General features: G+C 31.8%; 3 protein-coding genes across 6 annotated transcripts; 1 reads left to right on the top strand and 2 right to left on the bottom strand.

Annotated features, from left to right (window-relative positions):
• The first annotated feature begins 313 nt into the window (after nucleotides 1-313).
• Nucleotides 314-7,331, top strand: TKN3 (knotted 3 protein). Of its 2 annotated transcripts, none has more exons than XM_019213747.3 (5): nucleotides 314-844; nucleotides 983-1,102; nucleotides 1,235-1,331; nucleotides 6,739-6,968; nucleotides 7,046-7,331. In XM_019213747.3, exons 1-5 carry the CDS (start codon nucleotides 509-511, stop codon nucleotides 7,208-7,210), a joined length of 948 nt encoding a protein of 315 aa, XP_019069292.1. In that variant the 5' UTR covers nucleotides 314-508; the 3' UTR covers nucleotides 7,211-7,331.
• A 2,736-nt stretch (nucleotides 7,332-10,067) lies between these two features.
• On the bottom strand, nucleotides 10,068-12,998 carry LOC101244370 (endoglucanase 25-like). The gene is made up of 6 exons (NM_001319125.1): nucleotides 12,283-12,998; nucleotides 11,901-12,211; nucleotides 11,345-11,800; nucleotides 11,104-11,239; nucleotides 10,857-11,029; nucleotides 10,068-10,738 (listed from the first exon to the last, which is right to left on the bottom strand). The coding sequence occupies exons 1-6, from the start codon at nucleotides 12,653-12,655 to the stop codon at nucleotides 10,337-10,339; spliced, it is 1,851 nt and encodes a 616-aa protein (NP_001306054.1). The 5' UTR covers nucleotides 12,656-12,998; the 3' UTR covers nucleotides 10,068-10,336.
• A 2,637-nt stretch (nucleotides 12,999-15,635) lies between these two features.
• On the bottom strand, nucleotides 15,636-19,411 carry LOC101244663 (cysteine-rich receptor-like protein kinase 2). 3 transcript variants are annotated; one of them, XM_004238594.5, is made up of 8 exons: nucleotides 19,102-19,411; nucleotides 17,529-18,310; nucleotides 17,328-17,435; nucleotides 17,106-17,245; nucleotides 16,806-17,016; nucleotides 16,493-16,727; nucleotides 16,257-16,407; nucleotides 15,636-16,158 (listed from the first exon to the last, which is right to left on the bottom strand). In XM_004238594.5, the coding sequence occupies exons 2-8, from the start codon at nucleotides 18,292-18,294 to the stop codon at nucleotides 15,844-15,846; spliced, it is 1,926 nt and encodes a 641-aa protein (XP_004238642.1). In that variant the 5' UTR covers nucleotides 18,295-18,310; nucleotides 19,102-19,411; the 3' UTR covers nucleotides 15,636-15,843. The 3 variants fall into 3 exon arrangements, with proteins under 3 accessions (XP_004238642.1, XP_010320561.1, XP_069153776.1); XM_010322259.4 differs by having other exon boundaries at nucleotides 15,636-16,163; nucleotides 19,102-19,380; XM_069297675.1 differs by having other exon boundaries at nucleotides 17,529-18,301; nucleotides 19,102-19,380.
• Between the last annotated feature and the right edge of the window lie 463 nt (nucleotides 19,412-19,874).

Below are 19,874 nucleotides of genomic sequence, written 5' to 3'. Positions count from 1 at the left end.
TAATATCTTATTTATATAAATAGATTTATTCATTTAGTCGATGATATAAAAATTTATTTGTAAGATTTTTATGCTTATAAAAAATATATATCCGAACAAAATTTCAAACTTCAAATTGATGAACGAGAGTATATACTACTATTGCATTTTTAACCCAATAAAACAATCCGCAAGCATCTACAAAAATGAAAAAATAAAAATCACTAAATAATATTTATTATTATTTAATTAGCACACTATAAAATATAAATCTAGGTATAAAATAAATATTCTATATCTACCATTATATAGTTATTACAAGCGTGTTTAAACCAACTAAATGTTAGATTCTTTTATTTTATCTCTAAGTAATGGGACCTCTCTTCCTCTTCACCTTCCCTTCTTTTCCCCTCTTCTCCTTTAGTTCTCTCCCTTTTTAAAAAAGAAAAAAGAAAAAAGAAAAACACAACACCCACTTGAAATATCAAACAAATTCCTGATTTGATTATTTTGTATTTTTTTTAGATATATGGATGATGAAATAATGTATGGTTTTAATTCCACAAGAGATGATTATGCCGATAAAGCTTTGATGTCACCGGAGAATTTGATGATGCAAACTGAGTACAACAATTTCCACAACTATACCAACTCCTCCATCATGTTTGGATCCGATCCTATTCAATTATCATCGGAACAAACGCTTCAAAATAATATTTATCGTGGAAATTGTTGTGGAGGCAGTGGAAGTGGTGGTGATAACAATAATAATAATGATGAAGATGGTTCAAATATTATCAAGGCTAAAATCCTCTCACATCCTTATTATCCTAAATTACTCAACGCTTATATTGATTGCCAAAAGGTTGGTTAACTATGGTATTATGATTCCTTATTTATGAACATTATATATACTAGCTAGAAAGAATTATTGGATTTTCTTAACCTAAATTTTTATATATATATATATATATAATATAACTTGGAAATTTTGTTTTTCCAGGTTGGAGCACCAGCGGGTATAGTAAATCTGCTAGAAGAGATAAGGCAACAAAATGATTTTCGTAAACCAAACGCTACTTGTTTATGTATAGGAGCTGATCCTGAACTTGATGAGTTTATGGTTAGTTACTAGCTCTTTTATTTCTGTTTGTAGAATTTATTGTTGGACTTTCTTTGGAAAGTTAAGTTGAATTAAAATTATCTAGTGTGAATAGTTTGTTTGACCATACCATATGCTTGTTCAATCAAATAGGAAACGTATTGTGATATATTGTTGAAGTATAAGTCCGATCTGTCTAGGCCTTTTGATGAAGCAACAACCTTCCTCAACAAGATTGAAATGCAATTAGGTAATCTTTGCAAAGGTTAGTCAAACATTTTATCGTAATCTCTTTCTCGATCATGTTGTTTGTATTGATATTAGTGTAATGAAATATTGTTGTATGGAGTAGTATTAGAGTAGAAAATTTGTGTTATAGAACATGGCTCATTTTCCACAGAGCGAAAAACAGATTCTAACTGTCATAGTGGTTTTTCTACATGAGAACATCATCCTTTTTCTTCTTCAATCAAAATATCCATGAGAATATGACAATACTTTTCTCTGGTTGAGAACCTCTTTTCCTTCAATTCTTCTCTCATATGAGTAGAGACTACAAGAATTGAACATACGTCTATTATAGGTAATTCTCGCTCTCACTAATATTGTCATCGGAGGTAAAATCATTTTAAGGAAACGAACTACTAAAATTCACATGTGTGTTTGGAAATAATAATGGAGCATAGAGCTACAAAAAATATAACCAAAAGTTGTCAGAGATGAAAATAATGATCAAGTGTTTCTTGCCTCTGTGTATTCAAGCCGTGACTGATTATATAATTTTGGAAAATTTTGCTTGTTTTGTGGAAAATAATTCATTGATAGTAGCAAAAAAACTATGTAATTTTTTGCCCTCCTTGAGGGTTAGATGTTTTTTTTTGAGTGCCACTGGGACCTTTGATATCCTAGTTTTACTCATATTGTTTTTGTGGTGCTTCACTTGCCTTTTGTTTTGTTGTCAGAATTTCTTTTTTTCATTTAAAACCACTTTAGCTCAGAGATTCTGATTTTGACATATCACAATTGAGGTGACATGGCTATAGTAGCTCTTTCAATAAACAGTGACGTATGTCCTCTATACTCTATATCTACCCTATTACTAGATCATTGCTCATGTTTTATATATAGGAAAGGTGATCATTATATACTCCCTCTCTCTCCCCTCAGAAGAATGATCTAATTTGAATTTACATAAAATTTTAATAATTTTAATCTTGTAATTTTAAACACGTTACGTGGACAACTGAAATTAAGATGATCTAATATCATGCAAGTTTACTGTACATTTATATCTATTTGTTTTTGGTAATTTGATGATGATTGCACAAGAAGGACAAGTTTATCACTTAGTTATTGTTAAGTGGTACATATTTTCAGCTAATTCATAAAGGTTAAGTCGATTATTTTGATGTAAATCGATCATTTCTTTGGCCAATACTTAAATGTCTGAATCCAAGATATAATCAAATAGCAAACTAGTTCCTATCAAATTGTGGAGATGAAAATAGGGTTCATAATTCTTGTACTTGGACTACTGTTGTAGCTGGAGCTGGCTCACGCGTATGATTAGACATAGATGATTGATGGTAGTACAAATTTTGAGTTTTCAACTTGGATATATATTTTCAATACAAAGATATATACTTACTTCATTTTGTTTTAGGTCACTATTGTAGCATTATTTTACATTCATCTTTTAGGTTATATCTCATTTGGTCACTTAGTTACGAATTTTCTACTTCAGAAAGTCATTTTCTTTGTTGAAGATAATTGATATTAGGAAGAAATGTGAGTCTTTGAAATAATAATTGATTATTAGATGAGTAATTATCTGAAAAACAACTCGACTCTTAAGCTCATATAATGTTGTTTGGATCCTTCAATATGTTTTTTGGTGCTACATTTTTTTATTTGGGAAGATCTACTGTAGTTTTAATAAATTTTTTGAAAGATTCAAACAACATAACTCATAAATTAGATTCAAGTACAGTATGTCAACAAAGACCATATGTTTGAGTAGAGTCTATAATAGTTGGATGTATGTATATATATTCTCAGATAGAATGTGGCTTGCATGTGGAACCACAATTAATTGGTCTTTCCAACGCCTTCATCCTATTTATTTTTCAAGTTCCAATATTATAGTGCTATGTGTTCTTGCCAGACACATTGGGAATTGTTTGATGTCTCATTGGTGTTCACTTAAAAGTGATTATATAATCTTCTTCATTTACCTAATGATTTATCTCCATCTTACAATAATGTATAATCGAGAAATATATACCTTAACTCTATATTAATAGATTTTAAATCTAAGAATCGATGGCCTGGCAGTTTTTTTTTTTTTTTTAAAGTAAGTTATACATGCTAAGTACAATTGGAACTTATTGTTTATAATGTTTGCTTTAATTTGATCTAATCTAATAATTAATTGCTTAGATTAAAGTATTAAACTAAATATATAGGATACAAAGTTGTGTTATTTTATGCTTTCTCCACGTATTAGAAGCTGTCATTGTCCAAATAGTTTAATTAATTTGAGAGGCAAATGGTATAATTTGATCTGTATAAGGCAGGCAGCAGCCTTACAGTCTAAAAAATTGACGAGGAGATTATAAAAGGGTTGTTAATAATAATGAATGGGTAAATATATTCTTTGTGTTTGACAAACTATATAAGTAATATTTATTTTTAGTTTCAAAGTACAGATTAACTTTTTAATGATACAGAGAGTAATTTATTAATCTAGCCTCGTGTGCCTTTTGTTTTAATTTCAATAAAAAGATTATTTTTAGTTTAGTAAGTTCAAAGTGATCAACTGCATATGTTCACGTGCTTAGATTGCATTAAACTGATAAACTGCTGGATGCTGTTTTCCCTATTGTGTTGTACTTGTGGCTTTCTTTTTTTAATGTTCAAAAGTTTATGCATGCTTGCCTGTTATATTAATATTATGCTTGAGATGTAAGCTAAATTAATACATATATTTGTGTCATTGGCATAGTAGATAATTAATTATATAGCCATTCTCGTAATTGCGGAGTAGTAATTATCGTAGTGGTTGTTAGTAGTACTAGACCTTACTTTGATCAGTAGTAATTATGTGAGGCTCGGTGAGAAAACGTTGATTGTTTAAGAATATTACCACTACCAAATTTTGTTTTAGTTTGCAAAATGAAGTTTCAACTTCTTAACAACAAGCATGAACCCTTACACAATTCTTGTGTATTTAGGTTCTTGCATTGAGATTCATTTAAGTTGATAATATGCATTGGAAAGACTTCTTCAGTCCGTTTGAATTGACTTTTTAACTTATTTTTATCATTTAAGCTTAAAATGATATGTGTTTACATGCATTTTCTTCTCCAAGTCGAAGTAAAAGTTGGTTCTGAGGTACACCTTTGGAGTAATCCGTTTTCAATATGATGTATTCACATTATTTAAGTTGACATAGGTTGTTCTCTCCCTTTAAACGAAATAGAAAGTGAGACCGTATATGCATCATCATCTCTAGATTTTATGCAAAATTATACCGAATATGTCGTTTGATTTGAATATAGTCCAAGAGTATTTGTCAAACTATACGATAATGTATACTCTTGTTTGAATATAGTGTAATAATAAATATAGGAGTAGTAAAGAAGGTTGAATTATTAAAGAAAGAAATAAATGAATGAAGGGACATTTATCTTATTTTATTATATAGAGTGTATTATATATAATGGGACATTGAATAAAAAGGGTAGGACCCAAAAACAATTAATGGGAGAGAAAGCCAGCCCGTGTAGAGCGGGTGGTCGATATATCACATGGACTCCCGTGCTTTACGCTGCCAATTCTAACTCTTTTCTTTTGTTTCTTCCCTTTTTATTCAACAACTACTATTATCCAACAATTCTTTTTTTTAAAAAAAATAAAAATTAGATTGAACACGTAAGTTTAGATAATAAATAAACAAACTAATCAAATATTGTTACATAATGATGTATTATTCTGATACTCTAGGAGCAAAGTGCCACACAAAGGATTACAGTGAAACAAAGTGATCAAGCTTCTAAATCCATATATATATAGAGAGAGAGAATTCAAGTGGATATTGAACATTGGATTGGATGAGAAATTAAAAATAATATACATTTTTATCTTTTCTTTTTTGATTTCTCTCGAAACTGAAAACCCACTGAGAGTGATAGTGTTTGCAGGGTGATGGTAGTCAAATCTTGGTAGGCCACTCTGGTGGGTTCAGTCCAGTCATGGCTCTTTGTGCTCCCCAATGTCTCTTTTCCAATATATTTTTTGATTTTAATTTCTGCTCCTTTCCTCTCATTTTATGTGAAGTAATTTGATTTGATATAAAGTTTAAGTAAAAAAGCAAAAAATTTATAATTTAAAATAAATAATAACATTTTAAAATTAAATTGTTTGTGTCCTTTTTTGGGATGGGCTAAAAAGAAGGATAAGTTAAATAAATGTTTTATCTTAATTTAACATAAATTTATAAAAAGCAGTATGAAGAGTTGTTAAATAATTTTTCTGTGACGGATTTAACTAATAGAATAAATTAATTTTAATAAAAAGAGTACTTTTCTTTTCATTAAAGAGGGTTTTTACCATATAAATATGCGCCTGATAAAATAGCAATCGAGAAATACGTAGCTGTCTTATATCAATCGGTCTAGTACGTAAATTGTCCATATTATATAATTTGTGTCAGTAACAAAAATATTTGATTTTAATTCTAAAAACATGTGCTTTTAAAATAAAATATTTAATAAGATTATGTAATATTTTTATATATTAATTAAACTTGTATATATAATAGACAGAGACATAAATATTTTTTTTTACTGTCTGAGTTAAATACTGTCATATAATAAAACTAGTGTATACACGTGTTTCCTTGCAGCCTTCCAAGTTCCACTACATTTTTAATACAACAGATCGATCCGCTTTTATTACAAAGGTTATTAGTTATATTATCTTTGATGATGTTGGTAGCTTGTTAAGAGAAATATTAATGTGTATGATTAATATTTTGTTTGGTAGTTGGTGAGGACTATGTAGAAAATTAATTTTATAGTGTTTGGTTTGTAATTTAGAAAATGGATAACTACGAATGCTACCTTATATAACTACTACACTGCTTAATGAATTCATGCATTAAATTAAACGATACATAGATTTCCTTATGTATTACTGATATCATAATAATTTGTGTAGTTTGAAGGTGCACATAGTTGTTCCAAATTCTTGATCCGATCTGTTACTTTTTCCTTTTGTGGGTAATTTGTTAGCATTCAGGTGGATCGATTTTTTCTAGGCATAATACATATATTGGACGTTAAATTTGGCTTCAAATTTTTTACTTTGACCACCTACTTTCATAATGCACAAACAGACACTTTAACTATCTACATAACACAACACACGTACGACACCACGTCGGACAAAAAATGACATATAGGACATGTGTGCCTGTTTGTTCAACTTTATACGAGTTTAAGTGTCTACTTGTGCACATCCAAAGTTGAAGGACATAAATGTGATTCGAAGTCAAGTTAAAAAGCATATTTATATATTATGTCTTTCTTCTGACAAGCTTTTAAGTTTGCATTGATATTATCTTTAATATTAAGATGTCAAAAATGTTAGTGCAGATGATGATGAGGAGGAGGAGGAAGAGTTAAGTTGTGGTGATGCATCATCATCAATGAGAAGAAGTGAGGATAATGAACTGAAAGATAGGCTGTTACGTAAGTTTGGAAGTCATTTAAGTAGTCTCAAGTTGGAATTTTCAAAGAAAAAGAAGAAAGGGAAGCTACCAAAAGAGGCAAGGCAAATGTTACTTGCATGGTGGGATGATCACTTTAGATGGCCTTATCCTACGGTTAGTATCTCTCTGTTTTAGTTAATTAATTATAACGTGACATGAAATATAATGTTACCTTGTGTTGAATTAAATAGGAGGCTGATAAGAATTCACTAGCAGAATCAACAGGACTTGATCCAAAGCAGATCAACAATTGGTTTATAAATCAAAGGAAGAGACATTGGAAACCATCTGAGAATATGCAATTAGCTGTTATGGATAATCTAAGTGCTCAATTCTTCTCATCAGATGTTGATTGAGTTTCGAATACTGCTCTCATCATTTCTCTTTTTATTATATAAATTGTATATTTTTCAATTCTTCTCGATCTAGCTAACTATCAAAATTAATGATAAATAAATAATAGTGACAGTTGCTTAATTGTAAAGGTTTACTTTTTGTTATACAAATTTAGAGAGGAGAATGAACAAGAAAGACTATCCTAGTAAAGATCCAAAAAACTATGGATATATATATATATATATATATGTATTTAATTAAATTTTACAACTGAAGAAAAACATTCTAATGTAATATCAGTCCAATATGTATGTATGAAATGTCTGATTATTTTTTAAGTTTGTACGCAAAAACAAAATCTTATTATGATATAGTTACTTGAAAAGAACAGTCTACAGGTTTGCCATTGAACTCAGACAATCAAGTTATGTATAGTGCAAAGAGGTAATGTCATGCGTCTTGTGAATAATGAAATGTCCACTTGGCTTTGATGAATAGTTAGTATCCAGTTCATCTAGCAGAGAAAACAAGCGCATTTTCAAGTTCAAACGAGCATAAAGAAGGTACATATATATCATGAAAAGTCATGATCCAGACTTTTCAAAACGAAATGATCAAAATTTTTTCATGAATGTGGGTTAAGACCTCGATAATGTATTTGATTCGTCCCGCAAAAAACCATTTTAAAGTTCAAATGCGCCTGAAAGCAAGTTTTTTTCCAATTTTCCAAATAGAAACTTGTACGTACTTGTTCATAACTAATGGTTTTAGACATCGAATTTAAAAATCAAAAGATTTGGTGGAAGCCCACCCATATCAAGAGGATGTTGATGCTAGCCGGGGAAGTCAAATTAACAACCCTTGTTCATAAAGAGAATCAGGTCACCTGAGTTGTTTCTAAAATTAAATTCGATGTAATTCATCCAGCACTAGGTGTTATTAGACTCCTTATAATTTCCAACTACACACTTAATTAACATTTCACTAAGATAACTTTACTCGATCGAGGTTATTCATTTACCACTAAGTGCGTTATAGCAATTCTTAAAGATGAAATTATCTAATGTATCAGTATCAAATATCCCAATGCAGTTCTGTTAACAACTTGTTAATTTTGAATACGATGTGCTGATTAATATTGTTAAAGAATGACAAAAGTCCCACATCGGTGATTAATGAGATGGGTGGACTCTTTATAAGGCTTGGGTAATCCTCCCTCTTTTGAGCTAGCTTTTGGGGTGTGAGTTAGGCCTAAGACCTAATTTCACATGGTATGAGAGCAGGACAGGACTCATCGGTGATTAATGAGATGAGTGAACTTTATAATCAGAAAAGGAATTGAAATTTCTTATATTTCTTATATCGTTTTGCTTTACTTCGTCTCCCTGTTTTCTCTTCCTTCTCTGGTTTATATTTGTCTCGGATCTGAGTTGTACTTGTTTTTGAACAAATTTTCATTTTTAAAATCATATCTAGAAATAGATATTTCAATGAAAATTACTGGCCAAATCATATCCTTTAAATCGCTTTTTATGCAAAGAAAATTAAGATATTTCGATGATGCTTCAAGTTTTCTATATCTTAAATTAAGAAAACTGATGATTTTTTATACTCCTTTTCGAGTTTATATAGAGTTTTTGTAACCCCGATAGTGAACTACTTAAGTGTATGATTTATAAATTATAACAAAAAAGGTAACATAATAATTACATGAAAGGGGGAAACAAAAGGAGCGCGATCGCTTTTTTCCTCATTTGGTTGTTCATGTTAACAATTTTGCTTTGTGAAATAGTTTGAAATTTAAGTTGACATAAACTAAATACGGAGTCATGAACCAATTTATCTTACCACGAAAAGTGATGCTCCCAAGTAACTAAGGAAATAGACTTATAAAATATTGTTGAACAACAACAGATGTTAGGAGAAACTAATGAAAATTCAATCCCTGTTAAGTAGAAAGAGAACTGATAATCAATAATAATGCATTAGGGTAGAAATCAGAAAGACATATAGGTTGATCTCGATACCTTAGCGATGCTAATCGAGCGAAAAAGCTTAGAAAACTGAAAAAGAATATATTTCTAAGCACGTCTCACGTTTAGGTACTGTTATGAGAATCTAACTAGCCTGAAGAATGCATCTTTCAATAAATAGAGTTGGTGTTATTTTCAACTAACTACGTACAAATTTCAATATATATCTCAATAATAATATGACCAAAAATGTTCACAAGGATAAGAAAAAGCAACAATTAGATATATTCAAAAACAAAATGAAACAAGTCATGTCGAAGATGTTACTTTCATACAGAGATGAAGCCAAATAGTACTTCTACTTTAAAATTAATTAATAAAGAAACTCAGAATGCGTTGAGATACATAGCAAAACGACTAGTTGAACCACAATAATAATAATAATAATACTATGAAGCAGAAATGAGGAGGTGGAAGTGAAGTAATGATACCAAGAAAGACATGGCAAAATCTTCAAGTAGGTAAGCAGAGAATGAATGAAGTTCGGCTGGCTGGGTACTTTATATAGAGAGGAGGAAGCAAAAACGGATAGAAAATTGAAAGTACAATTCTCCAACGTTCTTTTTGATGGGATTTTTTGGTACAAGACAACGTTACGCTCTATTCTATTCTTGTTGAGTCCAAACCGATATATTTCAATATTTTTATTTTCTTCTTTATAAAGGTTTGTCTTGAATTGATTAAAGTGTTTTAACTTTATATTACATGTAAATAACTGCTCTATGTTGTATATGGAGAGGCATTTTTAAATTTTTATGTAAATAACTGCTCTATGTTAGTGTTCTCATTTTATTTTTTAAGAAAAATGGTAAAACATCTTGGATAAAAACTTACAGATGTAACTAGATCAAACATCACATAACTGTGGCACATCTATTGAAAACAAATATATTGGTTTGGTTTGTTACATACATACAAACTGTGTATATATTGTTGATACATTGCAAATAACAAACACTTGTTCAACCTCTAGATTCAAGACCAGGCTGAGTTCAACATTCGCGGTGCGCTCATCTCCTGTTTCTTCAAACTTGTCTGAGCCAGAATCCCCCACATTATGAAAAAATGAATCTATAGACAACACAAAAGACTGGGGTTGATAAGATCAACAAATTATGGTTTCCAAGCAGCTGGCGGAGGTGGTGGAGTAGGGAACATGGGTGGTACTGCAGAGAATATCGTGTTCTTGTCAATTCCAACACTTTTATCTCCAGATAGAGCTACGAGGGCTGCAACCAACCCAGCATTTCCGGCAAGTGTTGGCTCGGTATAATTGTAATTAGTACGAACATCATGGAAACCATCATTCTTGTCTGGTCCAGCAACCATGGCACCAACAAGAATATTGGGATTAGGCTTAGATGAATCCCTCCATTTCCACCCTCCTTTACAATTATACTTGACCTTGTTTTTAGGAACTGATGCACCTCGATGGTGGACACGTTTTGGATAGTGATTGCCAAAGCCAACAACATAACTCATTTTCCTGGGGTTCTTGCCAAGGATATAGTCAATCTAAATGTCAAAGAAGAACAACCAAGTTAATGCCACAAATGGTTTTAACATTCGATAATAACAACATTCATCAAGTATTGGAATAATTTTTTCACAACTATTGGGAATTTCATTTTACCTGAGTCTGTGCAAATTCACGTAGGACATCGGTGGAGTAGAAATTAGGTCCACAATACCATCCAGGGGTGTCGGCTGCTGCAAGGTAGTCACTATACAAGGTAGCCAGGAAGGCAGCATTGACTACATACTGAAGTGGCTGAGGCCTTCCATGGTTTAATTCTATCAGCCCACCTGCAAACACCCAACGGTTTATATTTGACTTCCCACAAACTCCACAAAAACATCTTATATGCTAACTAGATTACCTTTCGTTCGATTAAATGAAGTGAAGAATGGCAAGAATGAGCACATGACTATGCTTGTCTGGTTATGAAACGTACTCAAAATTTCTTCATAAGGATATCCAGGGCTCAAAAACAATCTCAAACGGCTTAGAAGCACCTAGCAACAAAGAATGAAAAGCATTGGTTCAATACAATATTGATCTCTCATACAAAATGACAAGCATTGTTTTAGTATAAATAAAGGGTGGGTATATGTTCTTACTTGTGCTCCAAAGAGCTTATTATCCCAGCTGAACACGCCATAATCAGGACCTCCCCAGAAAGCACCAGCGTGTTTGGCGATACCAGGAGTCGTAGCAAGCTGAAGATATGAAGTATTTCCTGTAGCATAATATAGCCAGGATGCACCCCACACAAACTCATCCCAATAACTAGTCGAATTGTAGAAAATTGAAGCTTCATTTCCGCTACTGTATCTACCACGTTGTTCCCTGGCAAACTTGAACAGAGTTCTAGCACCATGGACAAGCTTTTGTGAGTACACTTTGTTGTCCTTAAATACAATGGAAGCAGAAGCCAGTGCAGCAGCCATCTCGGCAGCAAGATCCGAGCAACTGTGACATTCAGTTACAGGCCGTGGATAATCAATGTCTTCTGGACGCACCCAACAATAGTGATCATTGGGATCTGGTCCTCCTGAGGTATCCCCTATCCCCACCTATATATAACAGAGCACAAATGAGATAGTTGATTTCGTATTTGAAAATGCCAAACGCGTATATAAAATGTTAACTCAACAAAAAATGAATGAGATTTACTTGTGAAACGAGTCGATCAATGGTATCAGCTGAGGAATTGAATGTTTTCAAGAGATAATCAGTTCCCCACTTGATAACATCCTTGATATGAGTGAGCTCTCCAGCAGCTTCATATTTTGCAGGATACTCAATCACACTCCAACTCAAGACAGTTAAAGCAAAAGATTGAGGGAAATTAAACTTGATGGCATCTCCTGCATCATAATAACCCCCAACCAAATTCTTAAAGGTAGTGGAACCATCGGATTTCCCATCCTGTAGAGCTGAACTCCCCCTCCATGATACATTATTATGCTTAGGAAGTTTCCCAGCTGTCAAAAAATCAAAGACAAAATCAAAAACAAATCATGTACATTTATTTGGGAGGAAAAAAAAAACTTACAGCGCTGTGCATTGAAGAACATGATAGCTTTACGAAGAGCTAAAGTGTAGTTATCTGGTGGAGGATTATGGTGTCGGTGCTTAGGTACAGTTTTAACAATAAGAGTAACAAATCCAGCAATAAGTGCAGCTGCAATAATGCATCCGAGAGTCCATTTGAATACTTTTCTACTAACAATAATACAACCCAGATCTACATATTTCTTCTTCTTTTGCTCTGTAGGACCTAATAACCAACTTTGCTGCGTTTCATCTAAATTTCGTGACAAAGCTGCTTTATCAAAATCCTGCAAGTTCCTGCTCCGATCATCATCAGTTGCTGAATCTGTTGCATTAATTTCTAATGCACCTCCCCATGGATCCCTCCCATACATACTGAGTTGATGATTGTTTGAGCTCCTAGTACAGTAGTGAAGGGAGAGAGGAAGAGGAAAGAGAAATAGATTCAAATGGGCAATAATGATCAAGTATATGAAGGTGGAAGGAGTTGAAGGCACCGACACCGACACTACTAGACAAACATCGCTCACCCTCTTTGATGCTTCTTTGCTTCCTACTTTAATTGGAGTGTAAAATTGGCCTATTTACATAGAATAGATTCCCTTCATTCACCAACAAACAACAGTCATCTTTCACTTGTGAAAAAATTACAAACTTACTCCAATCATACTATTTTGATCTAAGTTTCATTTAGATTCATTTTTCTTTAATCTTCATACATTTTTCAAGAAAATGGATTTTATTTATATGATTTCATCTGATTCAGCTGCCACGTGGATGAAAATTAAGTTGTGTTCAAATACTTGGTCTAGTAAACTTTAGAGTGTTGTGATAAAAATAATTAAGAAAAAAAATAAATACATAATAGTTCAAATATAAAACTTGCAAAGAACATGATAGTCAAATGACATTGTCTTATTTAGTAAATGATACATTTTTAAATTTAAAAGTAATTTTTATTTTATAAATATTAAATAAATCTAAATTTCAAAAAAGAAAATTGATCACATAAATATAATATTTACGATTTTAAAAATATTCTTATAATTTCATTTTGCGTCTAATTAAATTAAGCTATATAAATTGAAATCAATTCGATTGAATAACTATTCATTGTTAAATGATTAATACAGTACATATGTATAACAGAGTATATACTTTTTACTTTTCAAAATCAACATTAGTGGATCCCGCTATAAATAATGTGTATTATCATGACTTCATCACTTATTCTAAATTAAATTTAAAAACTTATGTTTAACTAAGAGATTCACCAACATATTTATCATATACTCTTTGATTAAATTATTATTTTTCTTATTCTTATTACTTCACATTTTAGTCAATTTAAACTATATTTTCTTTATATTTTTGCTCAATCAATCGAGCGTTATTTCACCCTTCTTTCTTAATCTACACATTCACGCCCTCAATATATACCTTTCTAGAGAGAGTCATCCTAAATATATGATATGATATATCTGCTAATCACATGATCTCGTATTGAAAAATATATTAAATTTGACATTTTTAAAAATAATATAATTTCAACAGATATATTAATCAAACTATATACTGTCCAACTATTGGTAAGGAGAGGGGCTAAAATGGAAATTTACAGGTGAACTAGCAGACACACTTTTTTTTTTTTTTTTGCATTATTAGTTTAAGTGCAACTTGTTCCACCGACAGTACAGGCACTATATAATTCATTGCTTCAAAATGTAATATACTACCTTAACAGCTTGTTTGGAGGTGTGTTACCTATTATTATTAATAAAATTATTATATTTATTAAAATAATACAATATAATATAAAGCCTAAAGAATATAAAGGGAAATGCGAAAGAAACATTAGAAAGGACAATGTTTGGGGTGTACGAAAAATACAATTATACCCTCACTGTTGAGGCTTGATTAAATTAACATAAACTTTTGAACGATTAAATTAACATAAATACCTCATAGATTTTAATAATGCCGTCGTCATCATTGATGTTATTATCTTTTTCTTTACCATATAAAATTGTGGAATAACACATACCGCACTCTTTTATTAATAAAATAAACTAAAAGAGGACACAAAGAAAAGAAAAGAAAATGATGTCTTACTTTTTAATAATTAAAAAAAATGATGTTAAAATATTTATCTTTTATATAGACATTCATTATGATTAATTAATATACTTTATCACCTTAATATATCGCTTAACCATAATAAAATCATATTAATTGGATGAATAAACCAAATATGAGTAATTTTTTCTTCATTAGGAATCCATTTCATATGCATGCACTTATTTTTAGTATGATATACTCCACACCTAATGGTGGTTGGTTATGGGATTTTTTAAAGTTAATCACATGGAGGATTGTTCCTTTATTATTAACTATTAGTATTATTAATAGCCATAAGGGTCTTATCGAAGAAAGGTAGATGGTGTTCCATCACCTCAATACCTACGTGGGAAATAGACATCTTAAGTTCCTTTGAGAAATATATATGGTAGACATGAAAAGAAGTATACTTTTAGACATGAAAAAAAGTATACTTTTAAAAATTTTGTTTATGATATTTATATCAAATTAATACATTAAATTATTGATATTGATTTTGATAAATTAGAGTGTTCTCTTGTAAATATGAATAGTATAGTGATAATGATTTATATTTTTGAATATATTTTTCCATTTAATTCTTAAAATTTTTGGAATAAACCCTATTCTCGACAATCATGGTTAGGAATATAGAAGTTTGATTTTTGAAAAGTGGACTAAACTCAATGAATAGTGTTAGCCGGATTCGGAATTAGCACTTCTCAGATCAGGCTAGGCCTCTCCAGCTGAGTTGGGCGCCGGGGCCTTGGATGCGCTAGCGATTGGCACATAGGGGAATGGTTGCCCGGGTTTCTCGGTCTGGTATCCTGCACCTCGCGTTCATGATATCTACATTCAACTGTGCCCCGAAGACACGGTCGAAGCACGCTCAAGAAAAAAAAGATTTTATGTTATATTTAATAATTTTTTAAATATATATATTAATTTTTAAAAATTTACTTTATGATATATGTTATAATAATTTTTAAAGACACAACAGACATTTAAAATTATCATAACACAACAAATATTTATATCTTAGATAAAATCTTATTGATTTTAGTTTTGAAAACATTTTCAATTGACCCATTGTTACCCAAACAATCAAAGATAGTAAAAACATTTATCATTTTTAGTTGTATAATATTTCATATTACTTTTAGTTACAAAAATAAGTTTAAATTATCTGAATCTGGTCTTTGAATGATCTCTGCATTGAACGTGGCTCGCAGAGGAATAAGAAGATAAATATTCTCCTTTGCATCACATCCACCTTTTGTATAACAGAAAAATACAAATTAAACATCAATCAATGAATGACGAAGCCATCTTTCTTTTTACACTGAACCATTTTCATGATCAACATAAACTATATACGGGCGATAGTATTATTATGTCCAACAATGATATAATAATGTGTATCTACTTAACAATGTGCAAGCACAAAGAACATCCGTTTGAGGCATCATCTGGGGTAGAATGAGCTGTGAGAAATGTTTGCAATTGAAGCTGAATCATCATGGCTATCCACAAGCTCCATACTATTCTCATCTATAAACGGAGGATTAGTTGGTGCAGGTAACTCTTCTTCCTTCTTCACTAGCATCTGCAATGCCTTGGACATAGACGGTCTTAATCCCGCAACCTCCTGTGTGCACAAAAGTCCTACATGTACCACTCTTACAACCTCCTTTTTTACATTGCTTGTGTGATAGTTGTGCAACATTAGATTTGGATCAAACAGTTCCTCTACTCTTGCATGCTGAAAATGCTGCCACGTCTGTCCTTGTTTCATCCACAAAAATAGTTAAATCAATCACTGACCAAAAAACATTCTTCTTCTCTGCTGCAATTGTATCAAAGTGGTTCACAACTTACAATGGAAATTAAACTGTCACAGTATTCTGTGTTTTTGCTTCTGTTATTCTGCCTTCCGGTAACAATCTCCAATAAAAGAACACCAAAGCTGTAAACATCTGCCTTCTCAGTTAACTGGCCGTGAGCTAAGTATTCTGGTGCCATATAACCTCTGCACGTTATGAGATTTTAACACATCACAAACATAAGTTTTGAGCTATGATTTAAATGGTGAAAGTAAAGAAAGAATCACTAACAAAGTCCCAGCAATAGCAGTGCTTATGTGACTCTTGTCTTCTTGGAAAGACCTGGCCAACCCAAAATCAGCAATTTTCGCTCTGAGCCTCGAATCCAACAGGATATTGCTGGCTTTTATATCTCTATGAATAATCCTCGTTCTATTGTTCTCGTGGAGGTACACCAAACCTTCTGCAGTCCCTATAATGATGTCAAATCTTTTCTCCCAGTTCAATGTTTTGCCTTTGGTAGAGTCTGCCAATTTCAACATACAAGGTGAATTCATGCCAGTAAGAATCGAGTGTGTAAAATGTCACAAAGTCTTCTACATACCAAAGATAAAACGATCAAGACTCTGGTTCGGGAGGAACTCATATACAAGAAGGCTTTCAGGTCCAGAACAGCTGCATCCTAATAACCTTACTAGATTTTTGTGCTCAACACTGCTAATAATATTGACTTCGTTGTAAAAATCTGCAGCTCTGTGTTTGTTGTTGAAGAACAGCCTTTTGACGGCTATCTCTCTCCCGTCTTGTAGAACTCCCTACAATATAATAATTTTATTATAGACTTACATACACTGAAAACATAATAGTTGGTTAACGAGCTAAGCATTTTCAGCTCACTACGTACCTTATAAACTGTGCCAAATCCACCTTGCCCGAGCTTGTTCGCCTCATCAAAAGATGCAGTGGCTTTCTCAAGAGTTGAGTACTTGAAGTTCAGGCTGCTGTCGTTAAGGGTCTTCACTAACTTCTCCACATCATTGGAACCTGAAAATCTCAAACTCCTTAGTTGCTTTAAGAGACATTCAAAGCTAAAGCCTTTAGCTGAAATATCACCAAAGCATTTTACCTTTTCTCTTCTTCTCTATTTGTTTGTTCTTCCACATATAAAAGGCGATGATAGCTCCCAGTACGAAGACGACCACAGCGCTAACAACAGCAATTACAATCACTACCACTGAAAATCCGTCAATATATCAGCTACATGGTTTAGATAACAGTTTCGGTGATTGACTTAAAGGAAAAAGGAAGAAGACAAAGTAAAAATTACCATTTGGTGATGAGTCTTCACTGGTAGCAATAGCATTAAGAAAATTAACATCTGAGTACCTCAGGAAGCATCCAGTGTACAACGCTCGTCCTTCTGACCATGGTAAGCACCCCATCATTGAGGCAGATGCATTTTGCAAACAAGCTCGGCACGAGTTAGCACTCAGTGTTCTCCAGCAATCAACTAGGACATAAGCTGTCTCGTTCGTGGCCCCAGGCACTGCCAATTCAGCACGGGCATAGCCATTATTTTTTGGTGCATTAGCTACTGCCTGCTGAACAGCCTGCCTAGCTGTTTGTTGGAACAAAGAATTCTTTCTGGTTCTATTTCCACAAACATGTGTGTCTTCAGGTCCTAAATACTGGTGATCAAACGTGTAATTCTCAGCTCGCATAAAGCATCCATCTAGGTAAATTCGACCTCCATTGAAAGGAAAACATTGAGGAAGGACAGTTCGAGCTTCAGCATAGCATAGGACACAGTCAAGTAAAGAAAGATCACCATAACATTGTGCTATTCCATAGTTAGCATCCGGTCCACTCCCGGTGAGTGCAATTCCATAGCCTTGAGTTCTCATTTGATCACTTATTGTTTCCATTGTGGCAACAAAATTCGGGACAAAAGCTGTTGCATTATGCTCTGGTTGCGTACTACATATGATCTGGACCGTCTGAGATCTTGGTTCTGCCTCTGATACATTTGGTACAAGTAAAATCGACAGAAAGACACATAGCCTAAATGCAACTAATGTCACTGTTTTCTCCATTGCGCAACTGCAAGATCTAATAAGTGAAATCAATCAAATATAAGAACATCAAATCGCTACATTCAAAAACATTATTGAACTATTGTATAATATATGGAAAAATAATGAGGTAGCTTCATTTTCATAACCAAAATGTTGTCAACAAAGTCAAAAATGGGAACCAGAAATGTTCATGGTTGAATGCTGAAACTACTGCAGCATCCTATATTAGACTAAGATTAGATTTGTACACACGGAAAATGTAAAAAAATATTAGGAACTCTTTGACTTTGTAATAGAGCTGATATATCATTGCATATATTTATTCTTTTGGTTAACAAACTCATATTAGTTAAATAAATAATCTAAAATTGTTTTTTATTTTGATGAGTATATAACTATAAAGTTAAACTTATCAATTTGAAAAGTATATAGTAGTATATAAAATAGGGGAGAGTTGAGAATTGTGTTACATCTAGAAACAGAAAAAAGGTCAACATTGATGATTATACCAAAAAACCAACTAACATTGATTTTAACACGTAAAAAGTAAATCACAGCTTGGCTCAAGCCAGATAATATACTTAATAACAATAATAATTAAAAAGACTAAACTGCCCCCAATTGACCAATTTTCACAACTTTACTCAAAAATTCATCTTAATAATATTAGAAGAAATTAAGATATAGTAATTGCATCAAAAAAATTACTAAATCCTCAGAGTTGAACTGAATACAGAGAATTCTCAATTTGAGCAATTCCTCAGGGAAAAACTCATAACAGAAAAAAGTGAAAGCAAAAAACAAGTTAAAACTCAATAATCTTACCTTTCGTTGGCGAAAAATCGATTTGTTGACGGTAGAAAATTATATTGCAGATGCTGTATGAGCTCTGATAAAGAACAGAGGACAGTGACAAATACGGAGAAAAAAAGTGAGTATAAATAAATGAATGTATAATTGGATGAGGAAATATTAAATGAGAAATGAGTTTTAAGGAGAAGAAGTGGATATTTCTCAATTTAAATTAAATATGAGGAGCTAATGGAAGACTCTTTGAAATAACGCGCTTCTTCTAAGCCAGATATCGGAATCCATTTTATGATTGATGAATAGTAAAATCAAATCTTACTATTTTAATCTGTTAAAAAAAATGTTGTATATTTATATTTAAAAAATAATTTAGTTTTAAATCTTTTTTTTTTTTTGATAAAATTATTTACAATCATATAATATTTAAAGAATATCTTTAACTATAAATTTAATTTTTTTTACATAAATATTATACCAAATGAAATACTATTACGTGAAATGTAACGAAGTAAGCGCGCGCATATATATATATATATATACACACACACGAGGGGTTTGGGGATCGCATTTGACGTCTGGGTTAAATATGTGAATATTAAGCATCTTTTTTAATTAAAAACTTAATTTTATACGCTAAAAATATAAATTATATTTACACAATTATAAACAAATTTAACTTATTTTATGTAGCTATTTGCCTTCTGTTTCAAGATACTAATTTTTTTTAGAAGGATAGTTGCTTTTGATTATTAATACTAGTATTATATGAAACAATTTATATCCATGAA

Source organism: Solanum lycopersicum, chromosome 5 (assembly GCF_036512215.1).
Source record: "Solanum lycopersicum chromosome 5, SLM_r2.1".
NCBI classification, from domain to species: Eukaryota; Viridiplantae; Streptophyta; class Magnoliopsida; order Solanales; family Solanaceae; genus Solanum; species Solanum lycopersicum.
This window is presented reverse-complemented; position numbering and strand designations above follow the sequence as displayed.